Source organism: Ovis aries, chromosome 20 (assembly GCF_016772045.2).
Source record: "Ovis aries strain OAR_USU_Benz2616 breed Rambouillet chromosome 20, ARS-UI_Ramb_v3.0, whole genome shotgun sequence".
Taxonomy (NCBI): Eukaryota; Metazoa; Chordata; class Mammalia; order Artiodactyla; family Bovidae; genus Ovis; species Ovis aries.
In genome coordinates this window covers 26,629,044-26,648,392 of record NC_056073.1, presented here as the reverse complement: position 1 = coordinate 26,648,392, position 19,349 = coordinate 26,629,044, and the positions used below count along the sequence as shown (strand labels likewise).

Below are 19,349 nucleotides of genomic sequence, written 5' to 3'. Positions count from 1 at the left end.
TTTTCCCATGCCACCTGCCCTGCAATATCTTGGAGGTTAATTTAGGATTATCTATGAAGTCATCGCCAGATAATTGGTGAGGTAATTTAATTACCCCTACATTCTCTAGTTCTTCAGGTACAGATCTCTAATCTCAATGAAGGATGAAAGGAAAGGAATTCTCAGGAGAAGAGAACTGAATCAAAAGTGAGGGAGAGTGCAGATTCCCTAGATAGGACCCCCATAGGGCATAGAATCACAACCTGATGATCAGCTAAGGGCCCAGCTGATCTAAAGCCAGACAAGGAACCTGGAAGGTGACTGTCACAGTATGCTCTGAAGAGTGATGTCCAAGCAGTCTGGAGATCTAATTTTGAAATCCAGCTGTCCTTACTAGGGCCATGACTTTGGACAATTTGCTTATCTTCTAAGGACCTCATCTCAACTGACTTGAGCCTGACTTGACCAAGACCTCCAGGCACTTGAAGTACATAAGTCGGAGACACTCAGGTGTTTTATAAGGAAGCCTGTCTGGTGATCCCATGGGGGGAAGGTATTCACAGACTGGCCTACACTGCCTCAGGCACCTCTGCTCCCCTGTGCCCAGGAACCAGAGGTGCCTGAAACTCACCCTTGAATCCAAATGAGTCCTCCATTTCATTCTAACCTAGGGTGTTCTAACAAAGGATAAGTGGCCATAGACTCAGTGTGAGATACACATCCTTAGGCCCCAGTGTCTTCACAGGTTGGCTCTTATACAAAATGGTATACCTAATGGCTTGCTCTAATGCAGGAAGGAATCCGTGGCCTCCCAGGTCATGATAGCGTCTCACTACTCTTCATGGCCATAGATAGAGATACCCTCCCTGAATTAGAGAAACACAGATGAGACATTTATTTCTGTATAATAATTTAATTTGTCAGGAAATACCTCAGCCACATAAAAGGCAGTAATAATAATATAAACCTCTGTGTTTCCCCTAGCCAGTTTAAAAATAAGACAATGTTGTGAAGCTCTTTAAGTACCTCTAGCCAATACTTTCTTCCCTGCAGGCATGACCTTGAGGACTTATGAATTGAGGACTTATCATTCTACATGGAACAGTTACATACTTTCATAGGAAGGACATGAAAAGACGAATGTCTGTGCTATTTCACAGCTAAATACAGATATGCAAACTCTTTCTGACTCACTCCTACTCAGCTGCAGAGAGAGCTAGAGTGTTGGAATTCAAATGCCTCAACACGCTGTTCTCCCTCTAAAAATATTGAAAAGCTCCATCACATATCCACAGGGAACGACACATGGTCATATCCATCACAACTGAGATACACAGTCACGGTCATGCTCACATCCAGAGATTTTCAGTAGGTGTGAATAAACACACCTGCATAGATAGGACACTGTACTTACAATGTGTACCAATACACATTGCCACCATCCCCCAGGGCCCTCCAAGGGCACATTTTCCCAAGTTGAGATCAAGACACTGGTAAGAACAGCTGTAATTCCTGGTCTCCCCACTCCAACCCTTACTTCCAGGCTGTGGTTCACACGTCCAACCCAGGACCTGGGGGAACTGAATTCCCGTCTGGATGTCATTCAGTTTTTCCTGTTACCCCAGAATCTGGACATGGCTCAGATGCTGCACCGATTGCTGGGTCACATCAAGAACGTGCCTGTGAGCCCGGGTTGAGGGACCGGGAGGTGGGGAAGGAGGCCGAGGAGTGGTGGGCATCTTGAGGGCCATTAGAGTGGGAGAAGGAAACCAGCAACTGTCTCCTTGTCCGACTGTAGCTGATTCTTAAACGCATGAAGTTGTCCCACACCAAGGTCAGTGACTGGCAAGTTCTTTACAAGGTAAGACCTCCCTTCTTGAACCTAGAAATCCAGGTTAAGCCCCCAGCATGTGTCCCAAACCCTCTTTACTCTTGTCCCCATGTCCAACTTTATCCCAGCACCTTAAAAAAAAAACTTTGTAGCGTGGAAATTGTCAAAAAAATTTTCAAGAGAATGATATAATGAACCCTCATGTAGCTTTAACACTTTGACTTATGCAAATCTTGTTTCACATCTCTCTTCTCTTACTTTCCTTTTCTTGGATTATTTTGAAGCAGTTTCCAGCCATCACGTCACTTCACCCATAAATATTTCAATATGATTTCTAAAAGAAAATTATTTTTTTAAGAGAACAATACCACTGTCTTACCTAAAAATGAATATTTTATTATTGTCAATTATCTCATTTAGATTTCTATTCATCTCTTAAATGTAATGGTTTTTAAAATTATTTATTTGTTTGTGGCTGTGCTGGGTCTTCTTTGCTGTACAGGCTTTTCTCTAGCTGCGGTGAGTGGGGGCTACTCTCCGGTTGTGGTGCGCAGGCTTCTCACTGCAGAGGCTTCTCCTGTTGGGGAGCGCGGGCTCTAGGATGTGCAGGCGTCAGTAGTTGCGGTTCCCAGGCTCTAGTGCGTGCATGCATGCTCAGTTGTGTGCAACTCTTGCACCCTCATGGACTGTAGCCCACCAAGGTTCCTCTGCCTGTGGGATTCTCCAGGCAAGAATACTGGAATGGGTTGCCATTTCTTCCTCCAGGGGATCTTCCCGACTCAGGGATCAAACCCACATCTCCCACATCTCCTGCACTGCAGGTGGATTCTTTACCACTCTGCCACCTGGGAAGCCTCTCCCAGGTTTTAGAGCACAGACTCAATAGTTGTGCACTGGCACAGGCTCAGTGACTTGGGCTTAGTTGCTCCAAGGCATGTGAGATCTTCCTAGACGAGGGATCAAACCTGTGTCTACTGCCTTGGCAGGAGGATTCTTTACCACGAAGCCACCAGGGAAGCCCCATGTAAGTCTTATTCTGTGAACTTCCTTAGTAATTTTAGTTAGTTCCACAATTTGATCAGGCTTTTTTGTGGGTAGCCATTGTTTTTGCTACTTGTTTGTTTCCATCATGGCTAGATTATAAGCCCTTTGATTTATATACTCTATATGTCCTTTGACACAGAGTAAGGGTCAGTAAATGTCCTTTGGATTGGGTTTGTGCACTCAATCTAATCCCTGGTTAGAGAAGCCACCCCAGGTCACTGACCTTCACGCTGGGAATTAACTCTCAGTGACTCTCACCCGTCCAGTCTTCATGCTCTCTCACCCAAATGCTGGCATTGCCCCTACTGCCTATTTACTTCTTCTCTGCCTTTCATATCCCTATTTCTCTTTCTCTTTCCTCTGTACAAACTTCTCTCTTGGGACATTGTACAAATCTCTATCAAAGCACCTACCACTTTATTTTTAAATCTTCTGGGTTTATTTCTGTCTTCCTCACTAGACTAAGAGCCCTTGCTGGACAAGGGACCCTCCTGTCTTTGTTGTCTTCAGAGTCTCAGTGCTTAGTGTGATGCCTGGTGAAGAGATTTGCAGATGCTATTTTCTCTTGGTTTCTTTTTTGCCTTTGAGAGCTCCTCCGTCTCTGTTATTATGTTTTTCCCTATTGGTCTTTGTTCTTCTCCATCCAGCCCTGTCCCCTCACCTCAGCCCAGGCTGGGTGCGGGCCACCCTCCTCTGTCCATTTCTCCTACAGACAGTGTACAGTGCCCTTGGCCTGAGGGACGCCTGCCGCTCCCTGCCGCAGTCCATTCAGCTCTTCCAGGACATTGCCCAAGAGTTCTCAGATGACCTGCACCACATTGCCAGCCTCATTGGGAAAGTGGTGAGTGGAACGAAAGAGGCAGATCTCCTAGGAAACTAGGGGAGAGAGATGGATCTAAATAATGGAGAACAACGGGTGGGAGCTCTGGGGAATATGGTGTGGAAAACGAGGATGCATGGGAGACACTGAGGGCAGCTGGATGGCCAGAAGATGGGATGGCAGACATCAGGGGTGTGCCTTGAGGCCTAGAGGATCAGGGTTAAAGCCAGGACTGAAGGGCGAGTTGGGGCCCGGGTAGAGGTGAGGAGTAGGATGAGATTGTGCTGGATGGAAAGAACCTGGATTTCTCGTCTCCTCAGGTGGACTTCGAGGGCAGCCTTGCTGAAAATCGCTTCACAGTCCTCCCCAACATAGATCCTGAAATTGATGAGAGTGAGTGTTAGGTGTACGGATGGGTCCCTGAGCTCTGAAACATGAACCTGCCCTGCGATGGGGTACTGTCCTCCGCAGGTGACCCCTGCAAGTGGGGATGATTATCGCAACCAGGGTGGGAGCCTTACTTTTGATATCCACGTGCCTTCCACGCTCTTAGAAAAACGAAGACTGATGGGACTTCCCAGTTTCCTCACTGAGGTGGCTCGGAAGGAGCTGGAGAATCTGGATTCCCGGATTCCTTCATGCAGTGTCATCTACATTCCTCTGGTGAGGGCAGGAGGCGGGGGCGGTGCACTCCCCGAGGGCCTTAGGGAGACATGAGGCTTAGGAAGGACACATTGGTAGATAAGAAAACTCCTGGAGAAATCAGAAGAATGTGAACACTCTTTGGTGCTTAGGCCCCTGAGGGAAGCATTTGGGGGACTCTGGCTACTTCTAAAGAAAGTGCCCAGAGCATCACTCCTTGCTTTATATCTTCTTTACTCTCCCCAGATCGGCTTCCTTCTTTCTATTCCCCGCCTGCCTTCCATGGTGGAGACCAGTGACTTTGAGATTGAAGGTCTGGACTTCATGGTGAGTCCCTTGACCTCTGTAGGGGGCGATAAGGAAAGGCAGTCAGCAGCTGAGGGAGGGCCTTTCCCCATCATCTCTGCCCAGTGTGGGATCCCTCTTTCACTGTTATCTTTACCAGCTCTGAGACAAAGGAGAAAGAAATCAAGGCCAGGGCTAGGGTGGGGTGAGAGAGGATGAGGATGGAGAGATGCAAAGCCCATAGCTTTGAACCCTTGTACCCAGTTCCTCTCAGAGGAGAAGCTGCACTATCGAAGTGCTCGAACCAAGGAGCTGGATGCACTGCTGGGGGACCTGCACTGTGACATCCGGGGTGAGAAGCGAGTGGCTGGAGCTGACCGGGCAGCGTGGAGGTGATTCCGATAGGCTCCTTTCCTTCCTGCTATTCCCCCCCTCTCTCTAACTCTGCCTTTTCTGAGTGTCTCTGGGATTTCAGATGGTTTCTAGGTTCGTCTGCTGACTTCTTTGTCTCTCCTTTGCTCTCCCCTGGAGCTGACACCAGCTCCTTCCCTCTCCTGCCCCCAGACCAGGAGACCCTGCTGATGCACCAGCTGCAATGCCAGGTGCTGGCGCGGGCAGCCGTCTTGACCCGGGTGTTGGACCTTGCCTCCCGCCTGGACGTCCTGTTGGCTCTTGCCAGTGCCGCCCGAGACTACGGCTACTCAAGGCCCCGTTACTCCCCACAGCTCCTCGGGGTACGAATCCAGAATGGCAGGTGAGGACAGAAATGGGTGGAGGAATAGATACGGGGGGCCCAAAAGCCCCGTGTTCTGGATCCACAGGCCACATGCAAGGTAACTTTGCACCGGCTGCAGGCATCCGCTGATGGAACTCTGTGCCCGAACCTTCGTGCCCAACTCTGCAGAGTGTGGGAGGGACATAGGGAGGGTCAAAGTCATCACCGGACCCAACTCCTCAGGGAAGAGCATCTACCTCAAACAGGTAGACCAGCCCCCGCGCTGCCTCCTCCATCATCCCCACCCCCCGCCTCCCAGGCACCCCAGGCCCCCACCGCTCTTCCCCACTGTGCTCTGACCCCACGTGCCGTGAACAGACTCACGCCCGCTGTCCCTCTCCCTGCCATGTTCTCATTTACCTGAGGGAGGGCCATGTGCCAGTGACCATCCTCTGACCTGAGTCCTCCTCTCCCACCTCCGAGGAGGTCCACGCTGTTCGCAGCATGCCTCTGCCCACTCCCTGCCACTTTTCACTGACTCTAAAGTGAGCTGAAGGGGCTGTTAAACTGTGTCCTTCTAGATCTATCGTTCTCTCCTGAGATTAGCCTCACCTTCACCTCAGCCCACACCTCCAGGCGCTGTACCTGTCTCCTCCCTTATTCAGGTAGGCTTGATCACATTCATGGCCCTGGTGGGCAGCTTTGTGCCGGCAGAGGAAGCTGAAATCGGGGCAGTAGACGCCATCTTCACCCGAATTCACAGCTGTGAATCCATCTCCCTTGGCCTTTCCACCTTCATGATCGACCTCAACCAGGTCAAGAGGAGGCAGGGGTGGGGGAGGGGATAATGGGGAAGAAACCCTAGCCCTGAAAAACGGTCAGAACTGGAAAAAATTTCCTTCTGCTGCCTGTTCTTTATGCTAGGGGCAGGGAGCACCCACTTCAGAAACCAGGATAATCAATGCCATGGACCTTTGCTAGTCCCTGGCTTTGTGTGAGGCACTGTTGTCAGTGAAAGGATGAACAAAACTTGCGTCTCGCCATTAAAGAACTTGCAGTTCAGTAGGGTGGACACGTATTCAAGCATCTTTATTCTCAGGCACACTGGTCAGTGCCAGGCCTCAAATGTTTATGAAACTCTCCCTTATCCACTGGGTGCCCAGCAGGTGGCGAAAGCGGTGAACAATGCCACCGAGCGCTCACTGGTCCTAGTGGATGAATTCGGAAAGGGAACCAACACGGTAAGGGCAAAAGCTAATGAGAAACTAAGGAGAGGAAGATGAAGGAGGGTGAAGGAGCAGGAGGGTAGGGCTGGGCTTCTGGAAAAGAATAGGGGTGTGTGGGCATGAGGAGGGAAGGCCCGGCAGGAGGAGGAGGCGCCCGGGGCACCTGTGGCTCCACACCTTACCCCTGCACTCCGCAGGTGGATGGGCTTGCGCTGCTAGCTGCCGTGATCCGACACTGGCTGGCACTTGGACCCACGTGTCCCCATGTCTTTGTGGCCACCAACTTTCTGAGCCTTGTTCACCTGCAGCTGCTGCCGCAGGGGCCGCTTGTGCAGTATTTGGTGAGGACACCTACCCAGCTCCCCAGGGGCCCCGAGGCTGAGCATTTCCCAGAGCTGGGAACTGGCTCCTGCATTGGAACAGGGACCATGTCCCTTTCTGTTTCTTACTCTCAACAGCGACTGACCAAGGGTATTGGGGCAGGAAGCAGAATGACTGATGAACCCTGTCCCCTTTTATTCTCTTTGAAGACCATGGAGACCTGTGAGGATGGGGACGACCTTGTCTTCTTCTATCAAGTTTGCGAAGGTGTTGCCCGTGCCAGCCACGCCTCCCACACAGCTACCCAGGCAGGGCTTCCTGAGAAACTCATTGCTCGTGGCAAGCAGGTGAGGCCCGAAGAGCAACCACCTTCATCAGGGCTCCCATCCACTGTCCCTGCTTCTCTCAGGGGTCCGGATTTCTGGGCCCATGGAATTTCTGACCCATACTTTCTCTTCTCTTACCCAATATCCACCCCCACCCCTACCCCTTCCTCCTTGGTCCCAGGTTTCAGACTTGATCCGGAGTGGAAAGCCCATCAAACCTGTCCAGGAGCTGCTAAAGGAGAAGCAGATGGAAAAGTGAGTGCAGGCCCAAGGTGCTTGTTCTCAGGGTCCATGTTCTGCAGCTCCTCTGCCCCTTCCAGGGACTCAGACAGCCTCTTTGCCCTTTGATGATTCACAGTTTCTTTCGGAAACTCCTAAATTCTCAAGGTCTTGGATTTCCTGTGCTGCATCCTCTCCCCTTTGCTCAGGGACTCTGTTATCCATCCTCCCCCAAACCTCACTCTTTTCTCTCCCTTCAGTTGCCAGACATTAGTAGATAAGTTTCTGAAACTGGATTTGGAAGATCCCAGCCTGGACCTGGACATTTTCATGAGTCAGGAGGTGCTGCCTGCTGCCACCACCATCCTCTGAGAGTCCTTCCTGGGCCCTCCTCCAGGTCCCAAACCCCGAAGGCTGCCAGGCCTCCTTGTTTCCTTACCTCCCTCAGAACCAGAGTTCTCTGTTTCCCTGGAAGTTCTGTTACATGTTAGTAATAAAGCTTATTTTGGAGAAAGTTGTTGTTTCCTTAGACCAGCCAAAACAAAGCAAAGCGAGCAGGAAAGAGATGAAACAGGAAGCAGCAGTCTGCAGAGGAACTTGCCTTGCCTCATTGTAAATACAGTATTACTGCTGGAGGGAGGCCTCAGGCTCTACCAGGGGGACTTTAGGAGAACCAGCCACTGCATCAGGCCCTGCAAAAACAGATGAGAAAGAAGACAGAAGCCCAAGATGTTCTTTTCCTTCAAAGTAGGAACACCCTGGCCTCAGACAGACCCAGCTGGAAGGGCTCTAAGAGGCTGAAAGGCTAGGCAGGACCAGTACAAAGCTGGGGGAAAGGGAGGGCCCAGCCCTGCACCAGTGGGCGTGGCTCCACCCTTCCCACCTCAGAGCCATGGGGAGCCGGGGTCCCGGTGGGTGGCCCCTGGTGCAAGCCCCCTACACGGTTCTGTTGCTGCCACTGGAGACAAGCCGCCAAGACCCAGGGGCCCGGAGCTTCTTCCTCTGGGTGAGTATCAGTCCCACAAGAAATCCTGGGGAAGCCCATCTCCCCTACAGTCCCCATCAATTTTGAGGACTCACAGCTCCAGCCCCCTGCTTTCACTCGCCCTGCAGGTTCTCAGTGGCCAGTCTGGACTCACAGTCAGTGACCAGACAGTGAAGCCAAGCATGGCCCATCGCCCTGCTGTAGAGTGAGTCAGCCTTTGCTCCTTGCCTTTTCAGCTGCAGAGGATGCAGGCACTGGAGCGGGAGCAGGATGCCCTTTGGCAGGGGCTGGAGCTGCTGGAGCATAGCCAGGCCTGGTATGAGGGCCGTCTGAGGGAGGCTCAGCAACAGCAGCTGCACGTGGGGGCCCTTGGTGAGGTATGGGGCTGACCCAAGGGATGGGGGGGCAGGGGTTGCAGGGATGGGCGGACACAGCCTGACACCATCCTGGAAAGGCAAGTGTTAATGGACAGGGATCCAGAATGGAAAGCAGCATTGTAATGACAGGATGCCCCCAAGTGTTAGGTCGGTGTTCATAATTGGGCCTAGAGAAGGCTGGTCTGCATTCTATTCAGAGGGACACAATTTGGATCACTCCATGGAGCTGGGGGAGTGGCCTGGATTGTTCCAATGAGCTGGGATGGGCAGGGAGGATCCATAAAGAATAGAGAAAGTGGGGACCATGCCATTTGAGGGGCTGAAGAACTGGACTGTTACAGAGATGAAGCAGGGAGTACTGGAATTGCCCACCTGCCTGGCAGGAAACTGGGCTGAGGGGTCTGGAGGAGAGGAATGGCCTGTGGAGGCAGGAGAAGAGTGGCAGATGGAACTCAAGTTGTCACCATGTTGTCTGCCTCCAATTCCTCTAGAATTTTCTAACGGATTTACACTCAGAGCCTGGTGGCCCCCAGTTAGCCCAGATTCAGAGAGTGAACATCTGCTTGCAGAATCTGCTTCAGGGGAAGGTGAGTTTATTGTTTTCAGTTTAGACTTTTGGGAAATGGGGATGAAGAGGGGACTTGGGGTCAGCACTGGTCTAACAAAAGAGCATTTCCCCCTAGTTCTTCCCACATCCCCCAAACAAAGCTAGTTCCTGCACCACCCAGGACTGGAAGGGAAGGCCAAGGAAACAGGACACATGGTGGCAACAGGTGGGTGGTGGTGGGGGTGGGGCAGGAGCCCTGGCGGCTGGCCGTGGGAGTGAGGAACACAGACATCCAGACTGTCTCTCTCCTCTTCGCCAGGAGATGTCAAGGCAGCAGAAAGGAGGCATTCAGCAAACAGGGGAGACGGCTCAGCCAGGCTGCCCCCATGGATGGAGGGGCCCTACCCGTGTCTAAAGGCTCCTTTGGTCCCCTCAGTCATGCCAACGAGTCTGAGAGAACCCCTAGCCTCCTTATTCCAACTCAACAACTAAATGGCTCTGGGTGGGAGGTCAACTGAAATCCAAATATACTGGTGTAAAGTTTTTTCTCTGCTCCTGAAAACTTCCATTTTATCTTTTTTGGTATTTCATGCTCTCACTCTTCCCTATGCATGCATGCTCAGTTGCTTCAGGCATGTCTGACCCTTTGCGAGCCCACCAGGCTCCTCTGTTCATGGGAATCTCCAGGCAAGAATACCTGAGTGGGTTGCCATGCCCTCCTCTAGGGAATCTTGCTGACTCAGGATCGAACCCATGCTTCTTAGGTCTCCTGCATTGGTTCTTTACCCACCTGGGAAGCCCCGCCCGTGCCCCCCCCCCCGCCCCCCCGGCGTTACTATGTACATAAGTGATCTTTCTCTGAAGTCTCTCTGGGGAGAAGACATGTTTATTGGCATTGTCCTTCAATTTTAAATACAAAAATAAAATAGAAGCCTCTCCAGAATTTCAAAACTAAAATAGCATCTCCAGAATGTCAATAAAGGCAATTCTATAAATAACACTTCGGGTAGGAGGTGGGGAACCCTCCTCCCCACTTCCAGTCTTAGTCACTGCCCCACATATCTTCCCCTCCACCTGAGCTTGGGAGAGAGCATGAATAAGTAGTGGAATAAAGATGCTGCAGAGAAAGAGAAAGCAACTTTCTCCAAAAATGAGTCTTTTTTTTACCCCCCACAAGGGTTAGGGAAAGTGCATTGTGGGAAAGCCATTGCCCTCTATCCCAGTCTTGGGGAAAAAAGGCAAGTGGATGAGAAGGAAAACCTCTTATCCCACCTGGAGAGGCAGAGGCCCCTCCTATCTTCTCGACAGTGGGCAGGATGGTGACAGTGCTGGAGACCCTTACCTCCAGGGGCTGCTGCGTCACCAGGGGCCCAGGCCGAGCAGAAGCAGCATCACCCCAAATGTGATCCACCAGGGGTGGCCCGCCAGCTCTCCCCCAGCTTCTCCCTGAGTCACCAAGGTGGAAAAATGGAAGGCAGGGCGGGAGGTGTTGAGGACGGGGTCAGTCGAGTAGGCGGGAGCAGGGAGCTCGTCCTGGGGAGAATTAGAGACTGTCAGGGTGGTTGCCCCCAGATTAATCCCGCACCACCCTCCCCTTACCCTGCCTATCCTGCAGTGGAAAGTGGGGGCACTCACCTGCGGGGCAGGGGCCCGCACCAGGAGCCGGAGGAAGGCATGGGTCGGGGGCATCGTGCTGGGTTCTCCATTCTTTGCAGTCACCGTCACCATCACCATGGAGTCAGAGGCGGCTGTGTCTGGTACCTCCAGCCACAGGCGCCCCGAGGCGGACTCGTTCTGTTCCAGGTGAACCCTGGGGAGTGGATGCCACCATCTGGCTTCAGCCACAGGCTCTGAATAGCTGGGAGCCAAGGGGAGGTGGGGAGGGGAGCGAGGAATTTGAGCTCCCATCCCAAAGGGCCAGAGGAGCACCTACCAGATCCCATGCCCGGGCACAGAAAGATAGGACCAGAAGGGAAAAGGAGGTTTCAGGGGCTTCACCTGGAGAGGTTGGAGGTGAGGGCGAAATTGGGTTTGGCAGATGTCCTAAGATGGAGATCCTGAGGGCCCGAAAAGCTGGCGATGCGGAGGCTGAGCGGGGCTGTGGTGCCTGGAGCCAGGAAACCCGGGGGACCGCTGAGCTGCGAAGGAAGGCTGGTCAGGGGAGGAGCAGGCCCCGTTCCCTCCAGCCCCAGCTGCACCTTCCGTGGCCTCTCACCTCCAGCAGGACCGGAACTACAGCACAGGGCTGGGGGGCCGCCCGGTGCAGGCCCCGCCCCACTCCGTCCTGGCCAACCAGCTCCAGGGAGAAGGGTCCCGAGGTGGACAGAAGGGTGGGCGGTAGCGAGGCAGCGAGGAGACCTCGCTCTGGGGGTCCCCTGGGCTCCAGAGGCACCTGGCCCAGTTCAGCACCCTGTGGGACCCCTCGGAGGACCACGTGGGAGAAGTGAGGCAGAGGGCCTCCAGGGTTTCCTCTGGAGCCCAGCCCTGTCACCTCTACCAGTAGCTGGGTCTGGAGACCTGGACAGGAGAGGGGAGGGGAGAACAGAGATGGGCGTGAGACTTGGAGACAGGGAGAAAAACATGAACAGCTTTGAATAGTAGTTAGCTTTGGGCCATGTGGATGGGGAAAAGGGGTTACCTCTAGGGGGTACTGATGGGCAGGGCCAGCAGCAAGTTCTGGGATGCTGGAAATGTTCCACAGCTTGAGCTGAGTGATGGTTATTAATATATAAAATCCACCCAGCCTGTACACTTCAAGTTTAGTGCACCTTATTCAATGTTGTAACTCAATAAAAAGTTATATATATACACACAAGATAGGGGTGGGGCTAGATGTACCTGCAACTGGTTGAGTCAGGGGGTAGAGGCCAGGGTGGGGTCCATCCTCCATGGGGATCCCAAAGTGGAAGAGGAAGTCCAGGGAGGTCTGGGCTGAAGGAGGGCGAAGGCAGTCAGAGACCTTCCTGTGATGAATGTGACTGATACTGCTCTCCAGTCTCCCCGTCCCTTTCCCAGGAATATCATCTTCCTTACCTTGCACTCTCACCCGAGGGGTACCCTTGGCTGTGACTTGGATCTCCCAGGTTCCTGACTGTGGAGGGTCATTCATGCTCACCATCCAGAACCGCCCAAATCGGCGAGTGTGACCTAGAGGCCCCTCACCTTCCTCCTGGCTCTGGGAGACACCTGGGTGTGGGGGGTGAGAGATTGGCACAGGAGAATTCCTTTCGCTTCGTACATTACCCTTCCTCCTTCAGTCTCTATTCTTCCCACTGCCTTGAGACACACACAGGGAAGTACCTGCAGGGTTTCTGATCCAGAAACTGCTGACCTCCCCATGGATCCGGACCGTGACATTCTGGAGCAGTCCATCCACTCTGAACACAAGTGGCCTCTCAGCCACCACAACACGGGGCTCCAGGGGAAGGGTAACCTTGAGGGGGCAGGACCGAAAAATGGGGGAGAAGATAAGACGTGGGATGAGGTGGGAACAAAGGCAGGAGAGAGAAAGGTAGAGACAGAAAGAAATGAAGGAACACGTGGAGAAGGGATCCCAGTGAGAGAGGAAGGAGCAGGGGTGGAGCTATGGTTAATGACAAAGTTGGAAGCAAGGGATTAAGGATGAGGCAACTACCTTCTGCCCCCCATAAGAGATGGCAGGACTTCCTAGAGGAGCCGTGAGGACAGAATACTGGAGGTCAAGCCTCGGGGTGGGGCTGGTGTTACTAATATGGAAGGAGCAGGATAGAAGGGGTTAGCAATGGATCTCATAGGGAGAGAAACTTCCTTCCCACCCTTCTGCCTGGAATGGCAAATCAGCAAAGAGAACCATTCCTTACAAGAAAGAGAAATGCAGTGTCGCGCATCCCCTCAGTTCTCATCTGAGCCTCCACATGTACCCACCAGGTCAGCTATACTGTCCCCAACAATGGCCGCCACATCCTGAATATACTGGTCTTCGGTGAAAATCACTTCTCCTCCTGAGGCCAGAGCCACTGCCTCGTATGGCTCAAAACGCAGAGGGGACAAGACCTCACGCCGGGCCCGGCCCTGAGCCCTAGATGGGTCCTCAGTTACCAGGAACGTAACCTGTGTCCAGAAGAGAGGCCAGGACTTGAGGTTTCTACTTGCTATGTACCATTGTAACCAAGGATCTCCCGTGCTCAAGCTCTCTACAGAGCTGACCATTGGTGATAAATTCTGTCTACCCTCTGGATGCTACAGCATTAAGGGCAGAGCCTCCCACTCTAGTATTGTTAAAGGGGTTTGGAAATGTTACCCTCATGATGCACTTCTCTCCTCTCCAAGCCAAGGCTGGTTCAACCACCCTAGTGTGAGTGTCATCCTTGTAATGAGAGTTGTCCTGGGGTTTCCCACATCCCTGGGTACCTAACACTGAGTCTCCCACCAGTTATGCTCACCCTGCAACGCCGTTCCTGCGTCAGAGACTCCACCCGGTTGGTGAGAAAGGCGTCCTTAGGGGAGGCATCAGTGAAGACAAAAATGTCTGAGAGTGGAGGTGTGTGCAGCAGAGCCAGCTGGCAGGGAGAGGAAAAACTGGTGGTAAAAAATGGCAGCCTTCAATGAAAAATAAATAAATGTTTTAAAAATGGTGGCAGTAGGGGAATGGGCAGAGCAAGGGAAGGCAGAGTAGAAGGCAGTATGGCCCTGAAATCTGGAATGAAACGAATGAGACTAGGTTCTGAAGAGGGGATGGAGGGTGGGGTCCCAGGGAAGCTCTAGCTCCCTTGATGGTGGGGCCTGGAGATGGGGGAGGGGGAGGGAGAGGGTGGGGAGAGCAGACCTCCAGGGCTGACAGGCACATCTCTGGCTCATCGCCACCTCCCAAGGCATGCATCTCATTGAGCTGTTGCCAGAAGTTGTCAGGGTCACTTGTTGTAAAGACAGGGCCAAACCCTGGGGAACGAGATTGAGAGACTGAGGAGAAGGCTCCTCTCTTGCCTGCCCAGGGCCATCTCCCCAGTCAAGAGGCCCTGCAGTGTTCCTCGGGTGGACACGTATTGAGATAACAATATTCTTTATGTTTAAACTGACAGGATAGGACAAGGCAGGGCTTAGGTACGTCTGGTGGGAAAGTGGACCCCATTTCCTCACAAAATGGTGGCACTTCCTGTGGTCTTGAGTGGGCCTTTTTTGGGGATATGTTTAAATATAAAAACAACTGGTGAAGCAACATGGATGGACCTGGAGAGTATCATACTAAGTGAAATAAATCAAATATCATTATGATATTCCACTTGTATGTGGAACCTTAAAAAATGATACAAATGAACTTATTTACAAAACAGAAATAGATTCAAGGACATAAAAAACATATTTATGATTACCAAAGGGAAAGGGAGAGAGAAATTAGGAGTTTGGGATTAACAGATACACACAACTATATATAAAATAGATAACCAACAAGGACCTACTGTATAGTGCAGGGAACTAGATTCAATATCTTGTAATAACTTATAGTGGGAAGGAATCCAAAAATGACATATATAACTAAATCACTTTGCTGTATATCTGAAACACTGTAAATCAACTATACTTATCAATTACAAAAACCCCAAAAAACCTGGGTCCTCAGTTTCCTCACAGAAAAGCCAGAGAAATAATAGTGCTTACCTCAGAGAGGCTTATTGAGATGATTGAGTTGATTTTCTCAATTTCAGAACAGTGTTTTGACACATAATAAGTGCTAAATTCTTAAATACTCATTTATTCATACCCTTATCAAATATGTGATAAGCTCCTGTTGAGTGTCAGTCACCATGAGATTTATATAGATGGATCAGACTCAAACCCGCTCCTTAGGGAAGTTTCAATCCAAATTTTATTTGATGATCGTTTCAACCTTGGGAGATAGTCAGGATAAGTACTGACCCATTTTTGGATGATGAAGTTGAGGAAAGAGAGGTTAAACAGGCTAAGGACACACAGTAAGATTGGTCAACCCAGGTCAGGTAATCTGACTTCTAAGTCAGTGGAGGAAGGAATATGATTTAAGTAGCTGTCTCAGATATTTGACAGAGGCCTGGACACACCAAGTTCCCCATCTTCATCCCAATCTCTGTCACAGGAAATGGAGAGAATTGAAAATGACTTATTGGGATGGACACTTAACAACTAGAGGCTGCCTGCCTAAGCACCCGTCATGGTTAAACTCCTGCGGCAAGTGCCGTCATATTGGAAACAGTGGAAGAAGTGGCTGGCAGTTCCCTAAATGCATAGAGGTACCAATGAAGGACAAGGATCCTAGGAAGTGCCTCCATTCTATTACGGAAGTGAAGCCATGAGGCCCACTTCCCTACCAGTGACATTACCTCTTGCCCTGGACTTGCCTCCACTCTCCTGGCCAGACCATAGTTACCTGGATCATGGAACGGCACCAGGACATAGTGAGTGGGCTCCATGGGGGTGCCCCGTCGCTGCTCCACAATGTGACGGGCCTGGATCTTGGCAGCACTGATCTCCTCACCCATACTGCCTGTGGTATCCAGGACGAAGCTCAGGCTGGAGGCTGGGGTGATGTCCAGCAGCCTGAGAAGCAGGCCAGAGATACGGTGCACGGTCTGCACACTTGTCCCCAGCCCCTGTTTCTCAGCTCCAGAGCACCTACCTATTAAGGAGCCCAGCTCCAGGAGGCCACTCACCTGGAGAAACCCCTGTCTCCCAGGCGGCTTCGTAGGAGGTTGAAGGCCTGGATGGAGGCCAGAAGGGCCAGTTTTGCAGCCTGGGGGTGCAGCATGTGGTGGGGGGAGAAGCCTGGGGATGTGCTATCCTTGTTGATGCCTCCCCGTGGCGGCTGGGAGCTGCTCTGGTCAAAGTGGCCCCCGTGGCTACATTTTCCTGGGTTGGGGAAACAGATCTGTAGGGTGAAGATAAAAAAACCCACTGCTTTCTAATAAAGTGAAGCCCTTTCTGACTTGGCCTCAGCCTCTCACTCCTCAGGAAAGGATCAGCCGAAAATTAGGACATTTTGCAGAGGGCAAATCTGGAGTAAATCTGGAATGGTCGGTCACCACAGCACGTGGTAGATCCCTTGATCCCTCAAGTCGGTCCCCAGAAGCTCCCTCAGGCGTTGATGTCTTATCAGCTCTGTAAGAGACTGTCCCCCCTGAACTCCAACAATCATGGCCACCTCAGTGGGCCTTCAGTCAGCTGCCCACCCCCTTCCCAGCATCCTTTCCTTCCAAGAAATGATACCACAGGATTTTAGGACAAGGGCCTACAGGACTGAGGTCCTTAGGGAGAGGGTCAGGGGAGAGGAAAGGACTTCTCCCCTTACTCTTGGGGGTCTTCCCATCTGGTACCTGGAGGTTTGGAGGGATGAGTTCCAAAGTAGCCAGAGGTGAGGAGTGTGAAGCCCAGCAAGTTCCCAGGGCAGCTCAACTCCTCACAGTCAGAGCAGGTAGGATCGCCCACTGGAAAGAGAGGACAGGGGTCCAGCACCCATGATTCTGCTGCCCCTGATGTTTATCCCAGTTCACCCAAACTTCTTCAGCTTTTCCTCCCACCTGGAACAAGGTGAAAGCCCACAGGTACCCTTTATGGGTACTTTTCTAGGCTTTCTGAACTAAACCCTGGAGTTCATGGCTGGCAGTGAGACTCGATATTTGAGACTGAGAGTGTGCTAGAAAATCATGGGGACCAATCCTAGGCGGAGTGTACCCTCCATGAGCTGTGGACAAGAAGTGTACTTGTAATAAACAGAAGGCAGCTTCTGGGTCACAGTTCAGTTAGAAGGGGGTACTGAGAGGGAGAGTCCCCTGCCATCCAGTGCGGGGAGGAAACCTCATGAACGAGAACTCCCTGCAGTCTGCAGAGTGGTCCTGGCTCTGGCCTCCCCTACATGATCTTGGGGAAGCCAGCTAATTGACTGGCCTTTGGTTGAACTGAGGGACCTCACAGGTTGTCTCAGATTTGAAGCCATGTCGCCTCCTAGTTGACCTCAGGATGTGACCCAGTGGCTGGATGGGCTGAGAGGAGGTGGCTCTGTGGGCTTCCCCCTTACCAGCAGGGGTATGGCCCTACCTTGTGCCAGGCTCCGGAGCTCCTGCCTCGGCCAGAGGAGGTGAGGGTGTGGCTGCTGCTTCCCCAGTTCCACCCAGTTGCTGTGACTGTAGAAATCCTGGTCCCAGGAGAAGGACGGGGAAGAAGCACTAGCTGACTGCTCTTGCGGTCTCCAGCCTTAACTGCCCTCCTTCCAGTTCCCCAGCCTGAACGCCGCCTCCCGCCTGGCTGCTCCTCCAGGTACCCCACGTCCCCTCCAGTGCTCTCTCCCTTGCCCGGAATGGAGCTCTGGTGAAGTGGGAGCCTCCCACTGTTTCTTCCCATCTCTCAGAGCCCAACATAAGGCCCTTCAGTGGCCTGCACGGCCCACGTCTGGACCTCAGCACCCTCCTCTAGCTTGCTTCACTCCAGCCACAAAGGTGTCCCGGCTGTTCCCACAGGAAGCTGCCAATTTGGACTGGTGGGGACTAGGGAATAGCCCCAGGGCCTTGGCAAGCTGGGCCCCAGCCCCTTCTAGAGGAGGGGGAGGCATGACTAAGAAAGCACCACCCGGGAGTCCAGAAGACTGGAAGCGAAGACTCCTCTGACCACAATCCCCAACTCTATTCTCACCTGCAGGGCGTGAAGCGCAGCTCCCAGGCGCTGGCGAGCCAGGGTATAGTCAAGGGCTTTGGCTGCAGCCACAGTCTCCCGTAGAGCCTCCACCAGGCGTGTGCGGCCCTGGCCCAGCCGCTCGGCATCAAAGTGCAGGTCAGGGTCATTCTTGGAAGTTGGCAGGAAGTCTTGGGCGGCATTGGCACGAGACACCTCTCCTAAGGCTGCTCGGAACCGGCGAGAAGGAGACCCAGGTCCAAAGTAGGCGGCAAAGAGGTCGTCGGCAAGGAGGGTGCGGCCCTGGGAGAATGGGAGGGGCAGGGGTTCCAGAGGAGCCCCTTGGTTGGGACCATTGCCCATGCTGGCTCAGCTCTAGGGCTCAAGGCTGGATGTGAAAGGAGCTGAGGGTGCTGGGCCCTACCAGGGAAGGGCAGTCCTGGATGTCCGTATGGAGGGGGACTCCTGATTGTAAGACTAGGACCCCTGGGCACTGTTGCTGCCTAGAGGACAGGAGGGAATGTGTGTGTGGGTCCCTTCTCTTGGCAAGCAGGACCCTTAAGTAGCAGAGGTCCCCGGAATGGGGGAATCTGGCCGGGATGTGACTGGACCCAGGGACGCTCACCAGGAAGTCCTCAAGGCGAAGGGGGGGCCGACCTGGGGGCGGCTGCTCTAGGAAGAGGTGCAGGGTGACGTTGAGCGCCGCCTCCTCCGTCAGGTCCTGGTGGGTGATGGAGCCGGGGGCAGCCAGGAGGCTCCAGATGTTGGGGAAGAAGGCGGATGCAGGAGGCAGCAGGAGCTGCAGCAGCAGCAGCACTGAGGGGCCCAGGTGGGATATGGGCACGTCCGCGGGGATCATGGGCCCCAGGTGGGATAGGGGCACGTCCGCGGGGATCATGGCTAAGACATGGACCTGAGGGACAGAAGGCACTCGAGAGGAAAGGAAGCAGCAGAAACTTAGGGCAGGACTGGCTTTGTCTGTCTCCATGGGCACCTGCTTTGGCCCTTTATCTCCTCCAGCTGGCTTCCCCGCCCTCCCTTCAATCATTCAGCAAACCTGAGGGCCTATCAGACCAATAGGAACTTACACCTGCTGGGGCGGGGTCTGAGGCTCCTCCCCCAGAACGCCCCTCCCCTCCCCGAGGCGGACGTCCCCCCAGGCATTGGAAGTCCCCCCTCTAGGCCTCTCCCCTACCTGGTTGCTGGGTCTCCGGGCAGGACCGCTGGGCCGGGCGTCATAGGGCACTTAGGTCAGAGTTATAATTAACCTAAAGCCTGACTCAGTAGAGGGGGAGGGAGGCTCCGGCAGGGTGGGGGCAGGACAGGCAGCCCCTAGCCCCTCTTCTCACGCCTGCCCAGGGCCACAAGCAGCAGCCAGCACCAGGGCGGGCCACCCTTGGCCGCAGTGCGGAGGTGAAT

The 19,349-nt window shown here is 53.0% G+C and overlaps 3 protein-coding genes across 24 annotated transcripts in view; 2 read left to right on the top strand and 1 right to left on the bottom strand.

Annotated features, from left to right (window-relative positions):
• MSH5 (mutS homolog 5) overlaps positions 1–7,922 on the top strand; it is a 17,323-nt gene extending 9,401 nt beyond the window's left edge. For 4 of the 12 annotated variants that reach the window (XM_060403251.1, XM_060403250.1, XM_060403253.1 and 1 more), the window contains 14 exons: positions 1,523–1,661; positions 1,778–1,840; positions 3,567–3,695; positions 3,995–4,067; positions 4,228–4,337; positions 4,563–4,643; positions 4,866–4,953; positions 5,166–5,355; positions 5,456–5,582; positions 5,898–6,131; positions 6,483–6,557; positions 6,740–7,210; positions 7,371–7,444; positions 7,669–7,922. In XM_060403251.1, the coding sequence (XP_060259234.1) occupies positions 1,523–1,661; positions 1,778–1,840; positions 3,567–3,695; positions 3,995–4,067; positions 4,228–4,337; positions 4,563–4,643; positions 4,866–4,953; positions 5,166–5,355; positions 5,456–5,582; positions 5,898–6,131; positions 6,483–6,557; positions 6,740–7,210; positions 7,371–7,444; positions 7,669–7,780 (1,966 nt within the window). In that variant the 3' untranslated portion in view covers positions 7,781–7,922. The remainder of the gene's footprint in view (positions 1–1,522; positions 1,662–1,777; positions 1,841–3,566; positions 3,696–3,994; positions 4,068–4,227; positions 4,338–4,562; positions 4,644–4,865; positions 4,954–5,165; positions 5,356–5,455; positions 5,583–5,897; positions 6,132–6,482; positions 6,558–6,739; positions 7,211–7,370; positions 7,445–7,668) is intronic. The other 8 variants (XM_060403255.1, XM_042236782.2, XM_060403254.1 and 5 more) reach the window with 7 other exon arrangements.
• VWA7 (von Willebrand factor A domain containing 7) lies at positions 873–19,349 on the bottom strand. Of its 9 annotated transcripts, none has more exons than XR_009597581.1 (19): positions 19,126–19,349; positions 18,556–18,843; positions 17,952–18,233; positions 17,361–17,457; positions 16,640–16,750; positions 15,980–16,175; positions 15,697–15,866; positions 14,122–14,234; positions 13,739–13,855; positions 13,221–13,406; positions 12,618–12,750; positions 12,351–12,503; positions 12,156–12,248; positions 11,533–11,834; positions 11,316–11,455; positions 10,953–11,175; positions 10,660–10,850; positions 4,196–8,100; positions 873–4,052 (listed from the first exon to the last, which is right to left on the bottom strand). XR_009597581.1 is itself a non-coding variant. In XM_060403249.1 (17 exons), the coding sequence occupies exons 1-16, from the start codon at positions 18,826–18,828 to the stop codon at positions 10,677–10,679; spliced, it is 2,763 nt and encodes a 920-aa protein (XP_060259232.1). In that variant the 5' UTR covers positions 18,829–18,910; the 3' UTR covers positions 873–8,100; positions 10,660–10,676. The 9 variants fall into 9 exon arrangements, 4 of the variants coding, with proteins under 4 accessions (XP_060259232.1, XP_027814628.2, XP_042092704.2 ...); XR_006057182.2 differs by lacking the exon at positions 19,126–19,349 and having other exon boundaries at positions 873–3,730; positions 3,974–4,052; positions 18,556–18,910; XR_009597578.1 differs by lacking the exon at positions 19,126–19,349 and having other exon boundaries at positions 4,196–4,376; positions 7,848–8,100; positions 18,556–18,910.
• On the top strand, positions 8,018–10,455 carry SAPCD1 (suppressor APC domain containing 1). Of its 3 annotated transcripts, XM_004018939.6 has the most exons (5): positions 8,018–8,414; positions 8,630–8,770; positions 9,262–9,357; positions 9,454–9,543; positions 9,637–10,455. In XM_004018939.6, the coding sequence occupies exons 1-5, from the start codon at positions 8,301–8,303 to the stop codon at positions 9,730–9,732; spliced, it is 537 nt and encodes a 178-aa protein (XP_004018988.3). In that variant the 5' UTR covers positions 8,018–8,300; the 3' UTR covers positions 9,733–10,455. The 3 variants fall into 3 exon arrangements, with proteins under 3 accessions (XP_004018988.3, XP_042092720.1, XP_014958274.3); XM_042236786.2 differs by lacking the exon at positions 9,454–9,543 and having other exon boundaries at positions 8,630–8,765; XM_015102788.4 differs by lacking the exon at positions 9,454–9,543.